Genomic DNA, 24982 nt, shown 5'->3' on the forward strand with positions numbered 1-24982 from the left:
CTGTCCCCTCGTCGAGAAACCTGCCCGCCGTTCCCCACCCAGTCCATGGCTGATGGATGCAGTGAGAGAACAAAGACAGGTCTTGAGAGCGGCTGAGAGGAAGTATAGAAAGTCACGCCTCACTGCTGACATCGACACATATCACAACCTCTTGTTAACATTCTCCAAAACCATTACTAATGCCAAAGCTTCTTTCTTTCACCATAGGATCGAGGCCTCTGCCAAGAATCTTCGCAAACTGCATGCTACCATGTCCTCCCTCCTCACTCCCCCCCCACCCCCCCCCCCCCCCCCCCCCCCCACCCCCTCCTCCCTCATCTTTTTCTGCCGAAGACTTTGCGATCTTCTTTGAGGAAAAAGTGGAGAACATCCGCAGCTCCTTCTCCCAACCCCCACCCATTCCAAACACTGAATCGAGAACCTCATCCTTCACTCTGTCATCTTTCTCTCCCATTACAGAAGCCGAGACCCTGACACTGGTAACGTCGAACCGTCCGACTACATGCCAGCTGGACCAGCTACCCTCCCCACTCCTCCAGACCATAGCACCGGACATCCTCCCATTCCTAACTGCAACCATCAACTCCTCACTCAACTCGGGGGTGGTCCCCACCTCCCTAAAACAAGCCAGAGTCACGCCCCTCATAAAAAAACCAACCCTGAACCCCACCGTCATAGGCAACTATCGTCCTGTCTCTCTTCTCTCCTTCCTTTCTAAAACACTTGAACGTGCTGTATCCAACCAACTTACTGCTTATCTCTTACAGAATGACCTCCTAGACCCCAATCAGTCTGGCTTCCGGACTGGCCACTCCACAGAAACGGCCCTCATTGCGGTCACAGAGGCACTTCACTTAGCAAAAGCGAAAGGCCTCTCCTCTGTCCTGATTCTCCTAGATCTATCTGCAGCCTTCGACACAGTCAACCATCAGATCCTCCTCGCGGCCCTCGCAGGAATGGGAGTGGCTGGATCTGCGCTGACATGGCTGACATCATACCTCAACGACCGCTCCTACCAAGTGTCATGGAGAGGGACTCTGTCGGCCACCCGCCCCCTGCGGACGGGTGGCGTGTATCCTTTCCGCAACGGAATTCGGTTTCCGGGTTCCTCTGATTGGCCGCGACCCCCACGTGACCCGCCCCCCTATCCACCGCTCTGCCGCTGCCGCGCGCGTCAGAGCGAGCGGCCGCGGACTCGCTCGCTTCCTCAATTTATACGCATGGAAGTATTGACTGAATGAATGAATGAATTAATGAATTAATGAATGAAAACTTTATTTAACAAATTGCAGAATGTGTACAATACAGTACGGCTCAATACACACAATTGTTAAGGGGTTGCAGACCTGAGAAAGACGTTTGTCTTGTTTACATCAGGGTCCCCCATTTTCAATTCATATAGAACGACTACGCTGTAACAAATCATTAAAAAAAATATACCGTTAACTGGAATATGTTGTGCCTTTACACATATGTTGGATTATGTAATTGGTTTGTCATGACAAACAAATAAAAAAATCGCGATTTACCCGCTGTGTGTTGATGTTGTAGCCACCTCCTCAGAGGCAGGAATACTAAGCTCCCCCTTAAGCTCCAGGAGAGAGGGGAAAGGCTGAAAACCCGCAGTTCTTGCCCGACTGATGGGAGCCGAATCCCCGGAGGAGGTGGCTACAATATCAACACAGAGTGACTACATGCAGTCACTGTGTGTTGTTGTAGCCAGCGGGTAAATCGCGATTTTTTTATTTGTTTGTCATGACAAACCAATTACATAATCCAACATATGTGTAAAGGCACAACCTATTCCAGTTAACGGTATATTTTTTTAATGATTTGTTACGGCGTAGTCGTTCTATATGAATTGAAAATGGGGGACCCTGATGTAAACAAGACAAACGTCTTTCTCAGGTCTGCATCCCCTTAACAATTGTGTGTATTGAGCCGTACTGTATTGTACACATTCTGCAATCTGTTAAATAAAGTTTTCATTCATTCATTCATTCATTAATTCATTCATTCAGTCAATACTTCCATGCGTATAAATTGAGGAAGCGCGCGAGTCCGCGGCCGCTTGCTCTGACGCGCGCGGCAGCGGCAGAGTGGTGGATAGGGGGGCGGGTCACGTGGGGGTCGCGGCCAATCAGAGGAACCCGGAAACCGAATTCCGTTGCGGAAAGGATACACGCGGACGGGTGTCCCCCAGGGCTCGGTCCTAGGATACATGCGGCACGGTGGTGTAGTGGTTAACACTGTCGCCTCACAGCAAGAAGGTCCAGGGTTCGAATCCCGCTTGGGGACCAGGTTTCCATGATGCCAGTTACCCAGGTGGGGTATCTCCCAGGCCTTTCTGTGTGGAGTTTGCATGTTCTCCCCGTGCTCGCAAGGGTTTCCCCCCCCGATAAGATAAACCCAATGGAAAAACATGCACAACAACAAGATCGCTAACGCTGTGGCGTCCTTGACGAAGACGGACAGGAGCACTTGGATTGGTCCCCTGGCGCGGCTCACGTGGCGCCTGTCTGCTCCCGGCTGCCCTTGGGGGGGAAGGACGACGGGATGGGTTAATCGCAGATACGCATTGTATGCATGGTTCGCATGTGTGCCAAATGATGACCTCGGAGCAGGTCCTAAATTATTATTATTATTATTAGGACCCCTTCTCTTCTCCCTCTACACTAACATTATCACGTCTCATGGCTTCTCATATCATTGTTATGCCAATGATACTCAACTCTTCCTCTCCTTCCCTCCCTCAGATATCCACGTCTCTGAGCGGATATCAGCCTGTCTGTCCGACATCTCCGCCTGGATGACGACCAACCACCTCAAACTGAACCTAAGCAAAACAGAATTGCTCCACCTGCCGGCCAAATCCTCCACCCTGACCGACCTCTCCATCACAGTCGAGAATGCAGCTGTGACCGTGTCCCCGACCGCCAAGAACCTTGGTGTTGTCCTCAACGACCAGTTGAACTTCTCTGCTCACATCGCAGCGACAACCAGAACCTGCAGATTCCTCCTGAGCAACGTCAGAAGGATCCGCCCCTTCCTGACAAAAGAAGCCACCCAACTCCTCGTCCAATCAACAGTCATCTCCCGCCTCGACTACTGCAACGCGCTGCTAGCTGGCCTCCCGGCCACTGCCACCAAGCCTCTTCAACTCATTCAAAACGCAGCAGCCCGCCTGATCTCAAACCTACCGAAGTCGGCCCATGTCACCCCACTTCTTAGGGACCTGCACTGGCTCCCCATTGCTGCACGTATCCGCTTCAAGGCCCTCGACCTAGCATACCGTGCGGCAAAGGGAACCGCTCCCGCCTACCTCCGGTCAATGGTCTCTAACTACACACCCTCAAGACCCCTACGCTCTGCATCTTCTGGCCGCCTCAGACCTACTCCTATCCAAGCTCCGGGAGGGTCATCAAAGAGAAGCCGCCTATTCTCAGTCCTTGCCCCACAATGGTGGAATAAACTACCCACCCCAGTTAGGACAGCCGAATCCCGTCCAATCTTTCGCCGTCGACTAAAGACGCACTTCTTCAACCATTATCTGAAATAATAATAAAAAAGAATGTCATCTTTCAAAAGAGACCAGGCTCATGCATAAGTATAAAGTATGTTGTTTTGGTTTGCAAAAAAAGTATGCAGTCCTCAAAAACGAAAACTAAAATGGCCAATTTTGGGGGCACTTGCTAAGAGGCGGCAACGTGTCATTCTACTGTCCTTACCGGATACTCTCGTGATTTTATGGTGCGGTAATGATACTCTGTTCTCTGTTGTTCTAAAAACCTCCTCTCCTCACAGCATGGTGAACTGTGGCAGGAAAGCATGTGCCTCAAGGGAGAGTGTAAAGGTGGACATGTGACCTACAGCAGCGTAGAGTGTCTGCCCGTGGCTCCCCTGGTGTGTGTCAATGACTATCCTCCCGTCAAGGTGTATGACGACTCTGGATGCTGCTTCCAGCACCAGTGTGAATGTAAGTCTGACAAAACATTTGGAGTAAAGTCTTCTACTATCATGCACTCTTCCACTAATTAGTCTTCCATGTCTATATTAATAATAATACACTTTATTTGTATAGCACCTTTCATACATGAATTGCAGCTCAAAGTGCTACACAGTAGACAAAATTTGTGTGACATAAAATAAGTATAAAACAAGCATTAAATCACATAGTTCTTCACATTAGGATCTAACATTCCAATAGGCCTCTTTGTTTACGGTTTGATCAATTTAAAAATAAATAGTAAATTAGTGCAATAGTGCAATAGTGCAGTGCAATAAACTTGTTAGTCAAATAGAATAGACAAAATAAAAGATTACGACCTACTATGCTAATGTGTCTCTACTATTCACTCAACACTGCAGCACCCAAGTTTGATGAACATTGTTAGTCAGCTGAAAGAGTTGTACCCTTCCTGCTGACCTGTCATACAGAACTTGTAAGTCACTTTTGATAAAAGTGTCAGCTAAATTACTAAATGTAAATGTAAATCCTGTGAGAATAAAGTGATAATACAGTACTAGGCTAGTGGATTTATACTTGTGTCACTGTACGTAACAATAATGCGCATACATTAGATTAGCATACAGTATTTACTCAGTAGCTTGGTTATATATATTCCATATAATTACTTGTTACACTGTATATTGTCTGTATACTGTATATATGTTGTACCCAGTTTAATCACCTGTACATTACTGTTGCACTTTACTGTTACATTTTGCACTCTGGTTGGATGCCAAACGTCTTTTTGTTTTTGTACTGTACTTGTGCTGTACGATGACAATACATTTGAATCTAATCCAATCTATTCTCAAATTTTTTTGAGAATTTATCTTTCATACAATGATTGTACTGTGGGGTGACAGTGGCTCAGGAGGTAGAGCACTCGTCTGGCAATCCGGAGGCTCCCGGTTTGATTCCTTCCTTTCTTCCCGGGCAGCGTGTCCTTGAGAAAGACAAAAGATAAAATGCACCATTTACCATTCATATTGATAGGTATGTGAATCCTCATACACGCTGATTATTTTCGTTTTTTTCTGTATAAAGGTGTCTGCTACGGTTGGGGTGACGCCCACCGTGTGACCTTTGACGGTACCTACTACGGTTTCCAAGGCAACTGCTCCTACTGGCTGGTGAAAGAGATTCTGCCCAAATACAACTTCAGTATTGTGATCGACAACCATTACTGTGCAGCGCATGATCAACTCTACTGCCCCCAGTCTCTCACCGTCTACTACCAGAGCTACAAGATATTACTCACCCAGAAGAACATCAAGGGCGTCCTCACAAACCTGGTAAGTTGGCCTCACGTTTAACATGGAAGTAGGCCTACATGTTTGTTGTCATTGTTATGTGGATGCTTTTTAACACTGCTAAACATCTGCATTAGCTTGCCCTCGATTCCAAAACTGTCCCTTATCCAGTATAACCTTACAGCCGCCTATTCTCGGTCCTTGCTCCACAATGGTGGAACGAACTTCCGACCACAGTTAGGACAGCTGAAACACGATCAATCTTTCGCCGTCGACGAGAAACACACTTCTTCAATCAATATCTGAAATGAAAGTGTTATGTACCATGATCTTGATTACTCCTGTGTCACTGTGCATGCAGGTAACAGTTGCTAATTGGCTGATTGCTGCTAATTGGACACCTGCCTGGCGGGCTTAAAGCCACTTCCTCAATCACACATGCAGTGTGACTGTTGCTAGAAGAGATTGTGGAAACAGAGTCTCTTCACTTTCCACCATTCTTGATCTTTAGTTTGAGCTAGTTATCATAATTAGAATTGTCTTTTGGTTTAAAACACAGACCAGATGTCTGTGTGCACTAATGGTGCTTCCCTTTGAGCCAGGGTCGTAACAGAAAGAAACTAATTTATTATATATATACTAACCTTCTTACTGTCTTCTACTATCATGCAATCTTCCACTAAATAATCTTCCTTGTCTATATTACTACCTACTATACTAATATGTCTCAACACTGCACCACCCACAAATAGGGAGTCCACATGTGATACCAAGTTAACAAAATAATTTATTTGATCCTATCTAAACAAACGACAATTGACATAAACAACAGAAATAGTGGGTATCAGAATTCTCAAAGGATCCAAAGTTGGTGTTGATACAACCTGTCCTGGGAGATGGGAAAGCAGACAGAGGGGTTAGACAGGGGAAACATATATACTGTGAGTGTGCAGGCAGCTCTCTGCACTGCACAGGTGAGGGTAATTTAGTTAACGACCTACCCACTCTACCATGCTCTGAGTCAGAAGACTCCCCATTTGCAGGTAGAGTGGGGGGCGTCACAGATTCGAAACCGAGAAATCTCGGGTATGGCGCAGAAAGAGTTAACCAGGTTAATTTACACATTCACCGCCAGAGTCCTTATATATTTTCCTATACTATTTATTGTATAGCTTCAATAAATTGCTTACATATAGCAGGGCAGGTTCTTATTGGTGTTGTATCTTCTCATTGTTCTTGTTTTAGGTTTATGTGAACGAGAGGCAGGTGTTCCCTGCTTATCAGAACAAGGATTTCCGCATCACCACCACTGGCATCGACACGGTGATAGTCATCCCTGCCATCAACGGCAGAGTCAGCTTCTCCGGTTTCAACTTTGGCATCTACCTGCCCTACGACAAGTTTAACGGCAACACCGAGGGGCAGTGCGGTGAGTCGAGTTGTTCACAGACACTTCCGATTGGCCTATCTAATAGCCCTGCCCTCTTTTCTCAAGCAACAGTTGTGATTGGAGGATCAAGAAAAGGGGGCGTGTGGGAATGGAGCGGAAATGTGTGCAGAAGAACAATAGGGAGGTGTAGTCTGACGTCACTTTAGTTTCCTGCGCGGTACACCCGTATAGGGATTTATCATTGGGAAAATGTATTATCGGCTATTGTAATAATTCTGCCTCATGAACATTGGCAAGCTTTCCATTTTACACAAAATGAGTTCCCTTCTATCATTAACATTAAGCATTTTTGGTTGAAATAAAGTTAGTTATAAGGTTAATTTGTCGTTTAAAAAGAACTACACTTACCAGTAGAACGCCTGTCGTTCAGTGCTGTCGCCTAATACACGACTCACGGCCATTGGCAGTTGTGCTGATACCAAGCTAACGTTAACGTTACCTAGCTAAACATACAAGACGTTAGCAATATGTCTACTGTCGTGTCCATAAGTTCCCTGGCAGCATACTAGTGTTGGGTCAGGTGACTAAAGCCAGGAGTCTACTCTGTGGTGACGTCAGTGTAGTTCCTCAGTGAACGAAAACATAAACATTGTTATTTTGCTACCTTTACGATGAATTGCACATTTTTTCATGTTGAGCTATAGATTGTGGATGAATACACACAGAAAGGAACACCATGCCAATGTTCGTGCTTTATTTGTTTTAAACGAGACGATTTAGAAAAGTGTCCGTTGGAAATACATTGCGATTTCAAGAGGGGTGGACCGTGCGGGAAACAGCAGTGACGTAACCACCACACCTCCCTGTTGGGACTGAGAGAGTTGCCCAGTGGGAGAGTTATAGACACTCGCGATATATGTACTTCCAGGCCGTATTCACTCCGTGGCTTCACTGAGTGCTTTCGTTTTGGGCTCTTCTAGGTACATGTGACAACTACAAGAAGGATGACTGCAGGCTGCCCAGTGGTCTAATCGACTCATCGTGTCCCCACATGGCCCACGAGTGGTACCTTAACAACAGCAAATGCCATGCAACCGTTCCACCGGTCCCCCCGGTGGTCCCTACAGTGGTGCCATGTAAACCAAAGATCTGCGAGGTCATCACGAGCAGGTACAGTGGTGCCATGTAAACCAAAGATCTGCGAGGTCATCACCAGCAGGTACAGCTATACACACAGAACTGGGAATGGATAGAAATGGGCCTTTCAGGGTTATCATGCTGCTCCTTCATCTTGGAACAAGATACAGGAGGACCTAAAATTACCAGGACTGGTCACCCTCGGAGAATTCAAAGCCATTTTAAAATCCTACGAACTCAGTTCCCTTGGTCAGTGCAACTGTGTTTGATCATTTGCCTGTTTGATAACTTGCCTGAAATTGGAGCTTGATGTAAATGTTTTATCTGTATTTTATTGTGATGTTCTTTTTTATGTTGAAACTTTCTGCTGCCTTGCTTGGCCAGATCGCTCTTGGAAAAGAGATTTTAATCTCAATGATGCTTATCTGGTTAAATAAAGGATTTGATTGATTGATTGATAATAATTTGATAATGGAATATAAAGGAATATGCAACACGACAGCCAATGGAATTGCTCCTCCTAATGATGCATTTGCCATTGTTACTCATCATCAGCTTTCTGACGTCAAACCAACGACTTTCCCTGACGACATTTCCAAGCACTTTAATAATAAGCCATTATTGCAATGAAATACCTTTTGGGAGCTACAGTATGTGGCAAAATATGGTAAACGATGAAACGATGAACAATGAAACAAAAGACTTGATAAGGAAACTGTTTATATCCACGTGTATGATGATTCAGATTCAGAAAAGAGCAGACTTCTTGGGTCTTGCCCCCTCGACCTATAGCATAGCAATACAATACACAATAAAACACTAAATACACAAGACCAGCATAATAGTGATGTAAGAGAAAGTGACAGTGCTGAGTGTGATTGATATAAAAGTGCAACAGTAGAATAAAATCAACGTAAAATACTTTAAAATAGTTAAAATACTAAAAAGGAAATGTTTTAATCTGAATTATTGAATAGTATTCATGAGCCAGATGGTTTGGTGATAGTATGAGTCCTTGAGCCCGCTGGACCTGGCTCTGAGGCTGCTGGACCTGGCTCTGAGGCTGCTGGACCTGGACCTGGCTCTGAGGCCGCTGGACCTGGCTCTGAGGCTGCTGGACCTGGCTCTGAGGCTGCTGGACCTGGACCTGGCTCTGAGGCTGCTGGACCTGGCTCTGAGGCTGCTGGACCTGGCTCTGAGGCTGCTGGACCTGGCTCTGAGCCCGCTGGACCTGGCTCTGAGGCTGCTGGACCTGGACCTGGCTCTGAGGCTGCTGGACCTGGCTCTGAGGCTGCTGGACCTGGCTCTGAGCCTGCTGGACCTGGCTCTGAGCCTGCTGGACCTGGCTCTGAGGCTGCTGGACCTGGCTCTGAGGCTGCAGGACCTGGCTCTGAGGCTGCTGGACCTGGACCTGGCTCTGAGGCTGCTGGACCTGGCTCTGAGGCTGCTGGACCTGGCTCTGAGGCTGCTGGACCTGGCTCTGAGGCTGCTGGACCTGGCTCTGAGGCCGCTGGACCTGGCTCTGAGGCTGCAGGACCTGGACCTGGCTCTGAGGCTGCTGGACCTGGCTCTGAGGCTGCAGGACCTGGACCTGGCTCTGAGGCCGCTGGACCTGGCTCTGAGGCTGCTGGACCTGGACCTGGCTCTGAGGCTGCTGGACCTGGCTCTGAGGCTGCAGGACCTGGACCTGGCTCTGAGGCTGCTGGACCTGGACCTGGCTCTGAGGCTGCTGGACCTGGACCTGGCTCTGAGGCTGCTGGACCTGGCTCTGAGGCCGCTGGACCTGGCTCTGAGGCTGCAGGACCTGGACCTGGCTCTGAGGCTGCTGGACCTGGACCTGGCTCTGAGGCTGCAGGACCTGGCTCTGAGGCTGCAGGACCTGGACCTGGCTCTGAGGCTGCTGGACCTGGCTCTGAGGCTGCAGGACCTGGACCTGGCTCTGAGGCTGCTGGACCTGGCTCTGAGGCTGCTGGACCTGGCTCTGAGGCTGCTGGACCTGGCTCTGAGGCTGCTGGACCTGGCTCTGAGGCTGCTGGACCTGGCTCTGAGGCTGCTGGACCTGGCTCTGAGGCTGCTGGACCTGGCTCTGAGGCTGCTGGACCTGGCGCTGAGGCTGCTGGCTCTGAGGCTGCTGGCTCTGAGGCTGCTGGACCTGGACCTGGCTCTGAGGCTGCTGGACCTGGACCTGGCTCTGAGGCTGCTGGACCTGGCTCTGAGGCTGCTGGACCTGGCTCTGAGGCTGCTGGACCTGGCTCTGAGGCTGCTGGACCTGGCTCTGAGGCTGCTGGACCTGGCTCTGAGCCTGCTGGACCTGGCTCTGAGGCTGCTGGACCTGGCTCTGAGGCTGCGGTAACGCTACCGGAAGGCAGCAGTTGGAACAGGCTGTTGTTGGGATGGCTGGGGTCTTTTATGATCTTCCGGGCCTCTTGCTGATGCACCGGCTGTTGTAGATGTCCTGTGTACAGTATGCAGGGGAGCTCACAGTCGCTGATTCTCGGAGCTGTCTTAACAACTCTGTATTGCTCTGCGGCTGTGAGCAGTGCAGTTCCCAGTAGGCAGAGCAGTGCAGTATTAGCTTGATTGTGTGTCTCGACTGACCATTCCGCTGACTGAGCACCGTGTCTTCTCCAGTGTCTTCCAGGCTTGTCACGAGGTGATCTCCTACAAGCCCTTCGTTGAGGCCTGTAACCACGACGTGTGCGGCGGGACCCCCGGCTGCCTCAGCCTGTCGAGCTACGCGGACGCCTGCGCTCAAGCCGGAGTGTGTATAGACTGGAGGCCCTCCACCAATGGACTCTGTAGTATGTATTAAAAAAAATATAATAATATGAATATGAATACACTTTATTTATGTGACACTCTTCAAAACATTGTTACAAAGTGCCTCGCGAAAAAAAAAAAAAAAAAAACGTACCCAATATTTCACTCTATGAAGAGTACCGTTAAATACCCATGTGCCTGTCTTAACTTGTCCACAGAATATCACTGTGACGGGCCGAAGGTATACAAACCCTGCGGTCCCTCGGTAGAGCCTACGTGTGATTCCAGGTACTTCAGCTTTTCACCGGTGTTGAATGGCGCAGTGTGCATGGTTGCCTTCCGCCGTCGGTGTGTGAATGTGTGAGTGAATGTGTGAGTGAATGGGTGAATGAATGTGTGAATGAATGTGTGAGTGAATGGGACGAATGAACGTGTGAGTGAATCGGTGAATGAATGGTTGAGTGAATGGGTGAATGTGTGAGTGAATGGGTGAATGTGTGAGTGAACGTGTGAATGAGCGGGTGAATGTGTGAGTGAATGTGTGAGTGAATGTGTGAGTGAACGGGTGAATGAATGGTTGAGTGAATGGGTGAATGAATGGGTGAATGTGTGAGTGAATGTGTGAGTGAGTTCACGGGTGAATGTGTGAGTGAATGGGTGAATGAATGGTTGAGTGAATGGGTGAATGAATAGGTGAATGTGTGAGTGAATGGGTGAATGAATGGGTGAGTGAATGGGCACATGAACGTGTGAGTGAATCGGTGAATGAATGGTTGAGTGAATGAATGGGTAAATGTGTGAGTGAATGTGTGAGTGAACGGGTGAATGAATGGTTGAGTGAATGGGTGAATGAATGGGTGAATGTGTGAGTGAATGTGTGAGTGAACGGGTGAATGTGTGAGTGAATGTGTGAATGAATGGTTGAGTGAATGGGTGAATGAATGGGTGTATGTGTGAGTGAATGGGTGAATGAATGGTTGAGTGAATGGGCACATGAACGTGTGAGTGAATCGGTGAATGAATGGTTGAGTGAATGAATGGGTAAATGTGTGAGTGAATGTGTGAGTGAACGGGTGAATGAATGGTTGAGTGAATGGGTGAATGAATGGGTGAATGTGTGAGTGAACGGGTGAATGTGTGAGTGAATGGGTGAATGAATGGTTGAGTGAATGGGTGAATGAACGGGTGTATGTGTGAGTGAATGGGTGAATGAATGGGTGAGTGAATGGGCAAATGAACATGTGAGTGAATGGGTGAATGAATGGTTGAGTGAATGGGTGAATGAATGGGTGAATATGTGAGTGAACGGGTGAATATGTGAGTGAACGGGTGAATGGGTGAGTGAATGGGTGAATGAATGTGTGAGTGAATCGGTGAATGAATGGGTGAATGAATCGGTGAATGAATGGGTGAATGAATGGGTGAATGGGTGCGTGAATGGGTGAATGTGAGGAACAACATTGGATAAAAGCTCTATATAAATGCACCATTTTGTTGTTGTTGTGTGCAGGTACAACATGATCTTTATTCATAACAACAATGAGTTCAGCGCCGAGGGCTGCTTCTGCCCAAATGGCACCATCCTAGTCAGTTCCAACTCTAACAAATGCCTGCCGAACTGTGGTAAGACCTCTATACCACCGTCTATCACAGTACGAGACACTGGGGTCTTTTGAACTAATTTAACTCTTTCACTACCACACTACAGAAGGTTAACCTTTCACTACCACACTACAGACGGTTACCCGTCTGTAGTGTGGTGGTGGAAGGGTTAACCTTCTGTAGTGTGGTAGTGAAAGGGTTAAGGATCTCGTTGCTCCCCTGGATTTGACTGGTTTTGTATGATTAGTGTTTTTTCATGTGATCGATGGTCAAAACGTGGCTCTTTGATGTCAACTGAATGTCCTGCAAAGTCACAGTATACAACAGCTACAATTAGACATAGAGGTTTATTATTTATACACTGTAATTATAGTATAATGTAGTATAAACATATTCATAGTACATGGGGTGACAGTGGCTCAGGAGATAGAGCGGTCATCTGGTAATCAGAAGGCTCCCGGTTTGATTCCCGCTCCTCCCGGGCAGCGTGTCGAAGTGTCCTTGAGCAAGAGACTTAACCCCTAACTGCTCGAAGTGTCCTTGAGCAAGACACTTGACACCTAACTGCTCCCAATGAGCAGGTTGGCCGTCAGTGTGTGAATGGGTGAATGTGAGGAACAAAAGATTTTAAAGCGCTTTGGATTGATTGAAAACTTTATTAACAGATTGCAGAATGGGTACAATACAGTACAGCTCAATACACACAATTGTTAAGGGGATGCAGACCAGAGAAAGACTTTCGTCTTGTTTACATCAGGGTCCCCCATTTTCAATTCATCAGGACATATATGACATACATGACATACAGATAGACAGTACTGCTACATCTATACATTTATGACATACCAGATTTGCAAATACAGTACTGTTTGTGATACAAAAAGAGTCCAGAAAAGGGAGTATATACATTTGATGTAAAAACTGTACATTGGAGGAGGTTGGGTGGGGTTGGGTGGGGGGGGTTGGGTAGGAGGGGTTGGGGGGGGAAACACTGTACAACATTTATATGCACCACTTAGTATATTCCTACATGAATGTAAGAATATAATGTAGGAATATCATCCTAATGATTGAAAATAAACTAAATGATTGTATTTTGTCATTTGTTTTTCATCAGAAATTTGCATGTTGCCTAATGGAGCTTGGAAGAAGGTACATTTTACCTAACTACTGCTTTTCAATGTCTACAACTGCCCTACACTGTAATCACAGTAATAATAATAATCTGAACTACCCACCTCATACTATAGTCTACTCATATACTCTGTATGATAGCATGTACAACAGTGCTTTATATACCCATATTTATACTGACATTTATATTCTTATATTTACTGCCTATATATATATACATATTTGTCTGACTATACCTGCATATAACCCCTCAATATACTTACTTATACACCTGCAAATAACCCATAGCTCTGTATGAAATAATGTATAAATGCTGTATACACATATATTATATATATATATATACATTTATTCTCACCACATATATATCTATCCACACCTGTCTGTATTTACCTGCACATAGTCCTTTTACATATCTGTAGATATATCTATATCTGTATGTAACGGGTGTAAAACTCACTCCCCAGAGGCATCCAAACTGAGCGCTTAGAAGGGAATTCCTTTCTTGGCGCAGCGGTTTGTGATGTCGCCCGCAGTGCGGATGCCTGGGGTTCGACTCCCACTCAAGGCATGGTCGAATTCGTGGCAGGGGCGAGTTGCCTCTGTTACACTGGTGCCGTAGACCCGGATGCCTTGGGTGGTGTGAGTTTAGGGGGGGTGAGTGTAACGGGTGTAAAACTCACTCCCCAGAGGCATCCAAACTGAGCGCTTAGAAGGGAATTCCTTTCTTGGCGCAGCGGTTTGTGATGTCGCCCGCAGTGCGGACGCCTGGGGTTCGACTCCCACTCAAGGCATGGTCGAATTCGTGGCAGGGGCGAGTTGCCTCTGTTACATGTACATATCCTATTCTCTTACTAGTTACACTGCTGGTCAGTGGTCAGTATGACTACTACCATACTGTCCTTACACCTGTATCACTGTACATATTATAGTACAACTCTGTACATACATCCGATTACTACTACACACAGTAGTGCTAATTTGTATAATTTTGTACTCAGTTAATCACCCATACATTGTATATTGCTGTTGCACTTTACTGCTACATTTGCACTCTGGTTGGATGCCAAACGTATCTTCGTTGTACTGTACTTGTGCTGTACAATGACAATACACTTTAATCTATCTATTTAGAAATTGTGTTAATGATGTTTTGCCTGTTGGGCAAACTAATTTCAATTATACACTACAATCAATCTCTACCCAATTCAGCAGGACGGGACATTGACCCTTGTAGACCTGTAGTAATCACCTATATATTTGTTTAGCTATAATCATATTCTTCTAATGTATTTGTTTAATATTATTATTATAATTTCCCCTTTTCTTATGATTTAAATTGTTACCCCACCTGCACGTCCACTTTATAAACATTGTATAGTATATTTCTATGGTGTATTTTTATGTGTGTGAATAAAATTAAATCAAAATTAAATCAAATTGGCAATAATCTGAAGAAAAATTACTTGTTTCAATCCCCCCTTTCTGTCCTCAGGTCAATGAGAAGTGGACGTCCGGCTGTGAGGACTGTGTGTGTGAGGAGGAGACACCGGGTGTCACTCAGATCAGCTGTAAACCTGTGCCCTGCCCTGTCCAGCCACCCCTCGTCTGTGACCAGGAAGGTCAGGTCAAGGTCACAGAGACTGTGGGCTGCTGTGAGAAGCAAGTGTGCAGTGAGTATTCTGACCTGGGATCAGTCAGTCTAATTACAAAAAAATAAGAAGAGAGAGAGCACAAGTACAGATGATAATTATAGTATGAGAAGATAGAAATATAGATAGAAATAGAAATACTTTAATCATGCCGATGGAATTAGTCACGAATAGGAATAAAAAATAAGCATAAGAATAAAGAATAAAATAAGCCTAAGAATAAAATCATAATAATAAAATACGGTCCGGGATTTACATTTCCTATGTTATGTATATACATTCTAATATAAAATATACAGTAAAAATATACCGAAATCTACAGTAAGTGCACAGTAAGTGTAATATTGAACAATGTTGTTTTAAAAGTAAAAGTCCAGGAAGATGGTAACTGTCACCCTGTGCTCAGTGATGCAGTGAGGCTCAGTGATGCAGTGAGACACAGTGATGCAGTGAGGCTCAGTGATGCAGTGAGGCACAGTGATGCAGTGAGGCACAGTGATGCAGTGAGGCTCAGTGATGCAGTGAGGCACAGTGATGCAGTGAGGCACAGTGATGCAGTGAGGCTCAGTGATGCAGTGAGGCACAGTGATGCAGTGAGGCACAGTGATGCAGTGAGGCTCAGTGATGCAGTGAGGGACAGTGATGCAGTGAGGCACAGTGATGCAGTGAGGCACAGTGATGCAGTGAGGCTCAGTGATGCAGTGAGGCACAGTGATGCAGTGAGGCACAGTGATGCAGTGAGGCTCAGTGATGCAGTGAGGGACAGTGATGCAGTGAGGCACAGTGATGCAGTGAGGCACAGTGATGCAGTGAGGCACAGTGATGCAGTGAGGCTCAGTGATGCAGTGAGACACAGTGATGCAGTGAGGCACAGTGATGCAGTGAGGCACAGTGATGCAGTGAGGCACAGTGATGCAGTGAGGCACAGTGATGCAGTGAGGCACAGTGATGCAGTGAGGCTCAGTGATGCAGTGAGGCTCAGTGATGCAGTGAGGCACAGTGATGCAGTGAGGCACAGTGATGCAGTGAGGGACAGTGATGCAGTGAGGCTCAGTGATGCAGTGAGGCACAGTGATGCAGTGAGGCGCAGTGAGGCACAGTGATGCAGTGAGGCACAGTGATGCAGTGAGGCACAGTGATGCAGTGCGGCACAGTGATGCAGTGAGGCACAGTGATGCAGTGAGGCACAGTGATGCAGTGAGGCACAGTGATGCAGTGAGGCACAGTGATGCAGTGAGGCACAGTGATGCAGTGCGGCACAGTGATGCAGTGAGGCACAGTGATGCAGTGAGGCACAGTGATGCAGTGAGGCACAGTGATGCAGTGAGACACAGTGATGCAGTGAGGCACAGTGATGCAGTGAGGCACAGTGATGCAGTGAGGGCACAGTGATGCAGTGAGGCACAGTGATGCATTGTAAAGTCTGATGGCTGTCGGAATGAAAGACTTCCTGCAGCTTCATATTCATAATTAATTATATGCCAATATTAAATCAATTTGATGCTTTGAAGGCACAACAATTGCATTTCCCATTATTAGGTTAGAAAATACATTTGCCAGATTTAACGTGATTTAACGGATTTAAGTCAAAACGTATTTGATTACATCTATTCCCATCTTGTATTGTACAGTAAAATAACAAAATAAATAATAAAAAAAAATGATTGTGGTATAAACACTTACGTTCGTCTATCCGAATACAGATACAGATATTTGTGTTGGTTGAATAGATACAGATACAGATACAGATACAGATAATGACATCTCCGCACACCCCTACTAGGCAAGCGACGAAGCGTCTATGTTATTTAAGCATGGAGGAAGCATGGAGCCATTCTAAACAAACCCTCCATTTCATCGTCTTGTTTCACCAAAGTAATCATTTCTAATATATAATCTTGTATTTAAGAGATTCACTGAAAAGAAATGATAGTTTCCGAGCATGGATTCCGTTCAAACCCCAGCAGGGGGCCTTTCTGCGTGGAGTTTGCATGTTCTCCCCATGAGTTTTTGAAAATGTAAGAAATACTGGTAGAAAATTGTTATTTATTTATTATCATTATTATTATTATTATTATTATTATTATTATTATTATTATTATTATTATTATTATTATTATTATTATTATTATTATTATTATTATTATTATTATTATTATTATTATTATTATTATTATTATTATTATTATTATTATTATTATTATTATTATTATTATTATTATTATTATTATTATTATTATTATTATTATTATTGCAGCTTTAACTATTTGTGTCTTTTGACAGAGTGTGAGGGGAAGTGTTCTACTGTTGAGCCTTCTTGCCCCGCCGGAGAAAAGCTAAATACCACCAGGGGAGTCTGCTGCCCCAAGTTCACCTGCGGTAAGTGTGTGTGTGTGTGTGTGTGTGTGTGTGTGTGTGTGTGTGTGTGTGTGTGTGTGTGTGTGTGTGTGTGTGTGTGTGTGTGTGTGTGTGTGTGTGTGTGTGTGTGTGTGTGTGTGTGTGTGTGTGTGTGTGTGTGTGTGTGTGTGTGTGTGTGTGTGTGTGTGTGTGTGTGTGTGTGTGTGTGTGTGTGTGTGTGCACGCGAGCGTGTGTGTTGCCTATACTCAATTTATACCTACTGTACCTACTGTCTACAACTGCCCTACACTGTAATCATAATAATCTTAACTACCCCCTCATACTATAGTCTACCAATTTACTTCATAACAGTGCTGTATATACCGCAATAACCGCATATTCACATTCATATTTTTATATTTACCGCATATATATATCAACTTCAACTTCAAATTACTTTATTTTCCTTTCGGAACTTCATTTGTGCAGTGGTTAAAAGACAAACATACAGTCACAATACATAGACACTCACCACTACAGTACTCTATATACATTATTTATCTGAATATACCCGCATATAACCCCTCTATATACTTACTTATACACCTGCATATAACCCGTAGCTCTGTATGATAGCATGTACAATAATACTGTATATTTATTCTCACCACATCTATCAACACCTGTCTCTATTTACTGCACATACTGTAGTCATTTTAAATATCTGTAGATACTATTATCTATACTGTATCTGTACATATCCTAGTTGCGCTGCTGGCCAGTATGACTTACTACCATAGTATCTTTATACCTGTATCACTGTGTACATGTTATACTACAACTCTGTACATACATCTGATTAGCACTACACTCAAGTAGTACTAATTTGTATATTTTTTACCCAGTTTAAATCACCTGTACATTGTATATTGCTGTTGCACTTTACTGTTACATTTGCACTCTGGTTGGATGGCAAAATTATTTCCGTTGTACCTTGTGCTGCATGATGACAACATGTGAATCTAATCGAATCGATTTGTGTGGTTACCTTGTGACACACAACTACCACGCCTTGCGTTCTGTACCATTGTTAAAAGTCGTGTCCTTGTTCTTTCTCCCACAGTCGATAATCATCACGTGTGCGTTTTCAACAACGCCGAGTATAAGGTGAGCGATCACAAGTGACTCCAAATGGATCCTGTATATAAATAGAATTGAATTGAACTTATTTGAGCTATATTTTACAATGAAAACGTGTGACTCTGGTGTGATGGTGGTGATACAGAACACACACGGGACATGTGAATACTGTATAGAGGAGCAGCACAGTGCCACACGCCACGAGGCAATGACACTCTAAAGGGACAGTTCACCCCAAAATGTTCCCCTTATATCACACAAAAACGTTCTGGATGGATAGATAGTGGGTTTAAAAAATTATTCTGAATATGAATGTGTACAGTGATCCATCAACTTGTCTGATCGACCCCCCCCCCCCCCTCTCCTCAACCCTCCCCATCCAGCCTGGAGACGTTGTGTCTGTCATGCAATGTCTGAAGTGCATTTGTACTGACACAGTCGGTCCCGACCACCGCTTTGAAGTGAAATGTAACCCTATACCATGTGACATACACTGCCCACTGGTAAGAGCTTAGGTCTGTCTGTCTGTCTGTCTGTCTGTCTGTCTGTCTGTCTGTCTGTCTGTCTGTCTGTCTGTCTGTCTGTCTGTCTGTCTGTCTGTCTGTCTGTCTGTCTGTCTGTCTCTCTCTCTCTCTCTCTCTCTCTCTCTCTCTCTCTCTCTCTCTCTCTCTCTCTCTCTCTCTCTCTCTCTCTCTCGTGTCTGTGATTTGGATCTTGTCCTATATTATCTTTTCTGTTGTTGCCAGCTTACTTGATTGTATTGCATTTCAAACTATGCATGCTATGAGAAAAGTTATAGAAGACAGAGTATCTGTTTTAGGTTTGAATGTTCAACCTATGTCTGTGCCTGTGTCTGTGCGTGCGCACGTGCGTGTGCGTGTGTGTGTGTGTGTCTTCAGGGTTATGAGTACCGTGTAACCCCTGGCAAATGCTGCGGGACCTGCGTCCAGACAAGTTGTGTCGTCTTGCTACCAGGAAACCTCACTCACACGGTCAAGGTTTGTGTGTGCATACTGAGGACCCCCCCTAGGCACCTAAAACACATGGAAATCACATGACATAAATCTGTTTCTATCATTTATTTGGTCACTACCGCCATGGTAGTGACCAAAGAAGTACAGTATGCCATGTACCACTGTACCATCAGTGGCATGGTGTAAAGTGGATTATACCATGGTGTAATGTCTATGGTTCACAGAGTCGACATTATGTTTATTCTATTCAGTGAGTTGGTAATGTTTAGTTCCAACCTACAGAGGGCGCTCTATGTTTTACTCCTCAAGAGCAAGACTTTTTTTTTTTTTTTTCCAGGGAGAAGTTTTGTTGTGCTAGTTTTAGCCATGACAGCAGGAATTGATCTATAAGTCTGGAAACGTTCACTAAACAAAAAGTGATTACTTTATTTCAAAACTTTACACATGGTATTATTTAAGTACAAAAGTGAGACCATAGTGACCCATGGTAAATGATTCCTACAGTGGCCGGCACTGTGGATGATCAGATTTGAGTTAAGTAATCATCAACCACCACCCCTTGTGTTGAGTTGTTCCAAAAACTCTAAACAATTGCACAAATTAATTTAGTTTGACACTTGTAAGTGAGTTTGAATATGGCCACCAGTGATGTCATTTGGGACACTGAATCCTTGTGTTCAGTTATGGATAGAATATAATGTATAATAATATATTATAATATAATGTATAAGATAGATCATCAAATGAAACATGCTGATTTGTCTTGTCGTCTTGTCGTTGTTGTTGTTGTTGTTGTTGTTGTTGTTGTTGTTGTTGTTGTTGTTGTTGTTGTTGTGTTCAGCCTGGTACCATCTGGACTCCCCCGGGAAAGCCATGTGTGAAGTATGAGTGTGTGAAGGTCGTCAACCAGCTCCACCTCTTAGAAGCTAAGATTACCTGCCCTCCATTCAACCTGAAGAACTGCATACCTGTAGGCACACACACACAGACACACACACACACACACACACACACACACACACACACACACACACACACACACACACACACACACACACACACACACACACACACAAACATTTGAGGGCACACACACAGACTAGGGGTGTGGGAAAAAAATATATTCACATAAGAATTGCGATTCTATCATCGATTCACAAATTGCGCACACACGCACAATAATAATAATAATAATAATAATGATGATGTATTGTATAACCATTGGATCTGTCTCTCTCAAAGGGAACGGACACCATCGCTCCAGATGGATGCTGCCACACTTGTGAGTGTTTTTTGAAAATTTCAAAACTTTACACATGGTATTATTTAAGTACAAAAGTGAGACCATAGTGACCGATGGGCAATTATTTCTACAGTGGCCGGCACTGTGGATGATCAGATTTGAGTTAAGTAATCAACCACCCCTTGTGTACTGTACATCCTCTTCCCTGACTCCTTACTCTTTTTAAACACATAGCAAATACCTGTACATAAACTTAAATACTAAGTAACAACTATATAACTAAATTAAAAGGAAAATAACACTCAGTATAGGAATTAATTAAGACATAATTCTGTGTTTGTTGAACAATTTGTTTCCACGTTATAAAGCAGAGAGAGCCAATACCGTGATGTCATGTTACAGCCTGGCGCTGTTGAATTGACAATTGACCTATGGCAGGCTCCGCCCTCTTGATCCTCATTGTTTTTCTGAGGGAAGCAACCGTTGTGATTGAAATATGATGTCGGGGTGCCTCAAGGATTGATCTTGGGACCTTTGTTGTTCAGTCTGTTCATAAACGACTTGCCCACTTCTGTGCTGGCACAACAGCCTAGATACAGATGTATGCAGACGACACAGTGGTTTACGTGCACACAAACAACAAAACCCAGGCAGCATACAAACTGAACGCAGTAATGGCACGCATAGAAAACTGTCTCCACCTCAACGCAAAGAAAACAGTCTGCATGTTCTTTGAAAAAATGGGCAAGTGATTGATTGAATGAACATTTTATTAACAGATTGCAGAATGGGTACAATACAGTACGGCTAAATACACACAATTGTTAAGGGGATGCAGACCAGAGAAAGACTTTTGTCTTGTTTACATCAGGGTCCCCCATTTTCAATTCATAATGAATTGTAAGTAAGGGTGCAATTACCACCATGCAATCCATTCTTTGTGGATCTAGCCCTATGTTTTTTATAGGTGCATGAATGCCTAGTGAGTGAATGTACAAATATGTTTTAAATAGTTTTTATATTAGCTTTAATGTCCTTCTATTTTTCTGTTTCTTTCTGGCTTAAACATCTAGCCCAGGGACTATAACTGAAAACTAGCAACCCTGCTAATGTTGCATTTAAAAAAAAAATATTTGTATTAATTTATAAATGTATAACTGTTGATTGATATGCACTGTCCCTGATCAAATAAACTGAGTAAACTAAACTAATTGGAGGATCAAGAAAAGAGGGCGGACCTTCAGATGAAGAACCATACAGCAAACAAACACACCTACACCTACACTGCCACTACAAACTCAGGCACCATCTATTACTTTTAATTATATATATATATATATATATATATATATATATATATATATATATATATATATATATATATATATATATATATATATATATATATATATATATATATATATCCAAACACACTGCACAACATACACAGAGATCATCCACTGGCTGACGCTTTTATCCAAAGTGACTTACAAGTTCTGCACGACAAGTCAGCAGGAAGGGTACAATGTTCATTAAACAGTGTTGAAACATGGGTGCTGCAGTGTTGAGTGCATATATTTTACAACATACGTGAATATAAATTCACAAACAAGAGGCAAATCGTTAGACAGGAAGTGACTAATGAGTCACTGGCTCAAGTTACCTGTATGCTAAATTACAATTAAGTACAAACAAGGAGCGCCACCCAGTGTATCAAACATGGCACTGCAACCAAATAATAACAGGTATAGTTGGCACATTTGTTACAACTTACAACCACACAACCAACGTGGGAGCAGCTTTGGGCTGATAAGCAGGCACGTGCAGAGGGGGGGTGGGGGGGCTTTGGGTGCCCAAGCACTTGCCCATGTGCCCCTTGATGACCAAAGTGCCCTTTTTTTGGCAAGGCTTTTATTTTATAATTGTTTTTTATGTATTATTATTATTTTATTTTTTGTAATGGGCCTCATCAAGAATAATTTTAACAATTAATAATATTACAAATAAAATTTTTTTTTGAATGCCTGTCTGTCTGAGGTCCGTGGTTTTCTGTGATGTTGTGCGACGCGTCGCCCTCCCTCTTGGAATGACGGGCCCACTAGCCAATAGAAATCTAGCGCAAACCGAGCATCTCTCGCCTCACGTTTGCCCATCTGTCAGCTGATTTTAGATACATGTGCCCTTTTTTTTTTGAGCACCTGTCCCTCTAAAGGTCTCTGCACGGCCCTGCTGATGAGCATGTGAATGTGAATGACAAAACACCAAGCAGCATCACATCAAGTACAGACAGTACTTTTCCACCAGCATGCTAGGTTTTGGACGTGGCCAAAAACCAGTCCGACTGCAGCATTAGACGTTCCAACTTTCTGAGTTTCACATACTGTGTCCACATTTACTCTGCATTCAATCTCTCCACATAATATTATGTAACAATACAACTGTAAACTACTAACGAGTCGGTCTGCGGCTGCCTGTGGATCCTATGGTCCCAGGTTCAAGTCCACTCGGTTACATTATGAAAATTCCATGGCCGGCCATCTTTTGTGTACCAAAGGAAATCATAACACACTAGAGAAACCCTGTTCTATCCACTCAAGCTATGTGGCTTGAACACAGCAGCCTCAGAGGCGTAGGGAAACGGTACGCTGTAAGAGTAGGAACCAGCAGGCTGTGGGAATCGAAGCTGAAATTCTGCATTCTATTTTGATTGGACTCACTTGCTTTGTCCAGGTCTTGTGCCAAATCGCCCGTGCAACGTGATGACTACGGAGATCTATCTGGAAAACGGGGGCTGCCGCTCCAAAGAAGCGATCAACATGACATCCTGTATTGGAGCCTGTGACACCTTCGCTTAGTGAGTATGGTGTCTGATTTCTCCTCCGATTGCTGGGCCTTTTTCCCCCCTCGCTCTCAGCTTATGTTCTGCAAAAACCTTGTGTCTCAGTTTTTATTTCCTCAGCCTTGTTTCTTTACTGTAAACTTAGTTTGTAAATTATTTTTTTACCTGAATGTGTAGAGCAAGCCAAACTACCCCAAAAAAAAGCGTGTCAATGGGGAAATTGATCATTTATTCTTTAGTTTTTGAAGGTGATCCGACATCAATGAAACCTATGTTTGTAGTGACTGATGTGGCCATGCTCCCCTCCTAGTTTGATTTGTACTTCCTCTTATAATGTCTGTATGTCTCATCCCCCCCTACTTTCTCGGTTCCTTTCGGTCAACTCTGACTCCACTCCTTCTTCACTTCCCTTTCTCTCCATCTCTCTCATCCTCACATCACAACCCTCCACTCCTCCACCTCTACATCCTAACCCTCCACCTCTACATCCTAACCCTCCACCTCTACAACCTAACCCTCCACCCCTACATCCTAACCCTCCACCTCTACATCCTAACCCTCCACATCCTAACCCTCTACATCCACATCCTAACCCTCCACCTCTACATCCTAACCCTCCACATCCTAACCCTCTACATCCACATCCTAACCCTCCACCTCTACATCCTAACCCTCCACATCTTAACCCTCTACATCCACATCCTAACCCTCCACCTCTACATCCTAACCGTCCACCCCTACATCCCAACCCTCCACCCATACATCCCAACCCTCCACCCCTACAACCCTCCACCCCTACAACCCAACCCTCCACCCTACTCCCTCTGTGTCTCCTCTTCTTCTCCTTCCATCCTTCTCTTATTTCCTCCTCCTTCCTCATAGCTACTCTCCGCTGATCAAGTCTCTGGAGCACTCCTGCTCCTGCTGCCAAGAGCTGTCCACCTCCGAGCTCAAGGCCCAGCTGAGCTGCAAGGACGGCACAGAGGTCACCTACCCCTACATCCGCATCCACAAATGCGGCTGCCTGACAAGTGACTGCGGAGTGGTCGGCAAGGGTGAAAAGGCGGCCACGCTCTCGGGCCTCAAGTTGGACCGAAGCATGATGAGACGAGGGAAACCAGTGACACACCATGATAAGAATACATAATGGCAATAGTAATGAACTCGTAGAACCATAACTCAACTAGTGGCCATAACTAAATGTTGTGTCCATTTGACACTGCAGATCCGGCTTCTATTTATGTCTAACTTTATACTGCTCAATAATGTCTTCGATTGGATGATAGTAGCTTGTTTCTCTCAATGTTGTTTTGTTTGCACAGCTACAGTATTTAGAAGACATCAATAAAGATTTTGGCTCTAGGCTAAGCATGTCTGCTTCTGGATTTATTGCTGCAAGTGTGCCTTTTTCAATTGTGGGGAATTGTCTTCTTGTCCTCCAAACAGTAGATCAATCTGATTTATTAGAAATAACTGTTAGAAACTATTTACTTTTAACTACTGAACCCTGCATG

General features: G+C 44.5%; 2 protein-coding genes across 2 annotated transcripts in view; both read left to right on the top strand.

The window, feature by feature from the left end:
* Positions 1–19470, top strand: part of LOC311247295 (mucin-2-like) — a gene marked incomplete at both ends in the record, with an annotated part of 111952 nt that extends 92482 nt beyond the window's left edge. Inside the window, 12 exon segments of the mRNA XM_084337654.1 lie at positions 3805–3976; positions 5054–5301; positions 6505–6688; positions 7630–7819; positions 10418–10587; positions 10765–10834; positions 12057–12132; positions 14778–14955; positions 17218–17313; positions 18396–18439; positions 18796–18915; positions 19312–19470. Of these exon segments, the coding sequence (XP_084193780.1) occupies positions 3805–3976; positions 5054–5301; positions 6505–6688; positions 7630–7819; positions 10418–10587; positions 10765–10834; positions 12057–12132; positions 14778–14955; positions 17218–17313; positions 18396–18439; positions 18796–18915; positions 19312–19470 (1707 nt within the window).
* A 3895-nt stretch (positions 19471–23365) lies between these two features.
* On the top strand, positions 23366–24705 carry LOC311247231 (intestinal mucin-like protein). Its single transcript, XM_084337569.1, has 2 exons — positions 23366–23483; positions 24351–24705. Exons 1-2 carry the CDS (start codon positions 23389–23391, stop codon positions 24613–24615), a joined length of 360 nt encoding a protein of 119 aa, XP_084193695.1. The 5' UTR covers positions 23366–23388; the 3' UTR covers positions 24616–24705.
* Positions 24706–24982: the final 277 nt, after the last annotated feature.

Source organism: Notolepis coatsorum (genome assembly GCF_963971535.1).
Source record: "Notolepis coatsorum genome assembly, chromosome: 20".
Classification (NCBI taxonomy): domain Eukaryota; kingdom Metazoa; phylum Chordata; class Actinopteri; order Aulopiformes; family Paralepididae; genus Notolepis; species Notolepis coatsorum.

Coding starts and splice junctions, on each gene's coding strand:
- LOC311247231 (XM_084337569.1), top strand. CDS start 23,389: ATGACTACGGAGATCTATCTGGAAAACGGGGGCTGCCGCTCCAAAGAA. Junction 23,484..24,350: donor GCCTGTGACACCTTCGCTTA/GTGAGTATGGTG, acceptor CCTTCCTCATAG/CTACTCTCCGCTGATCAAGT.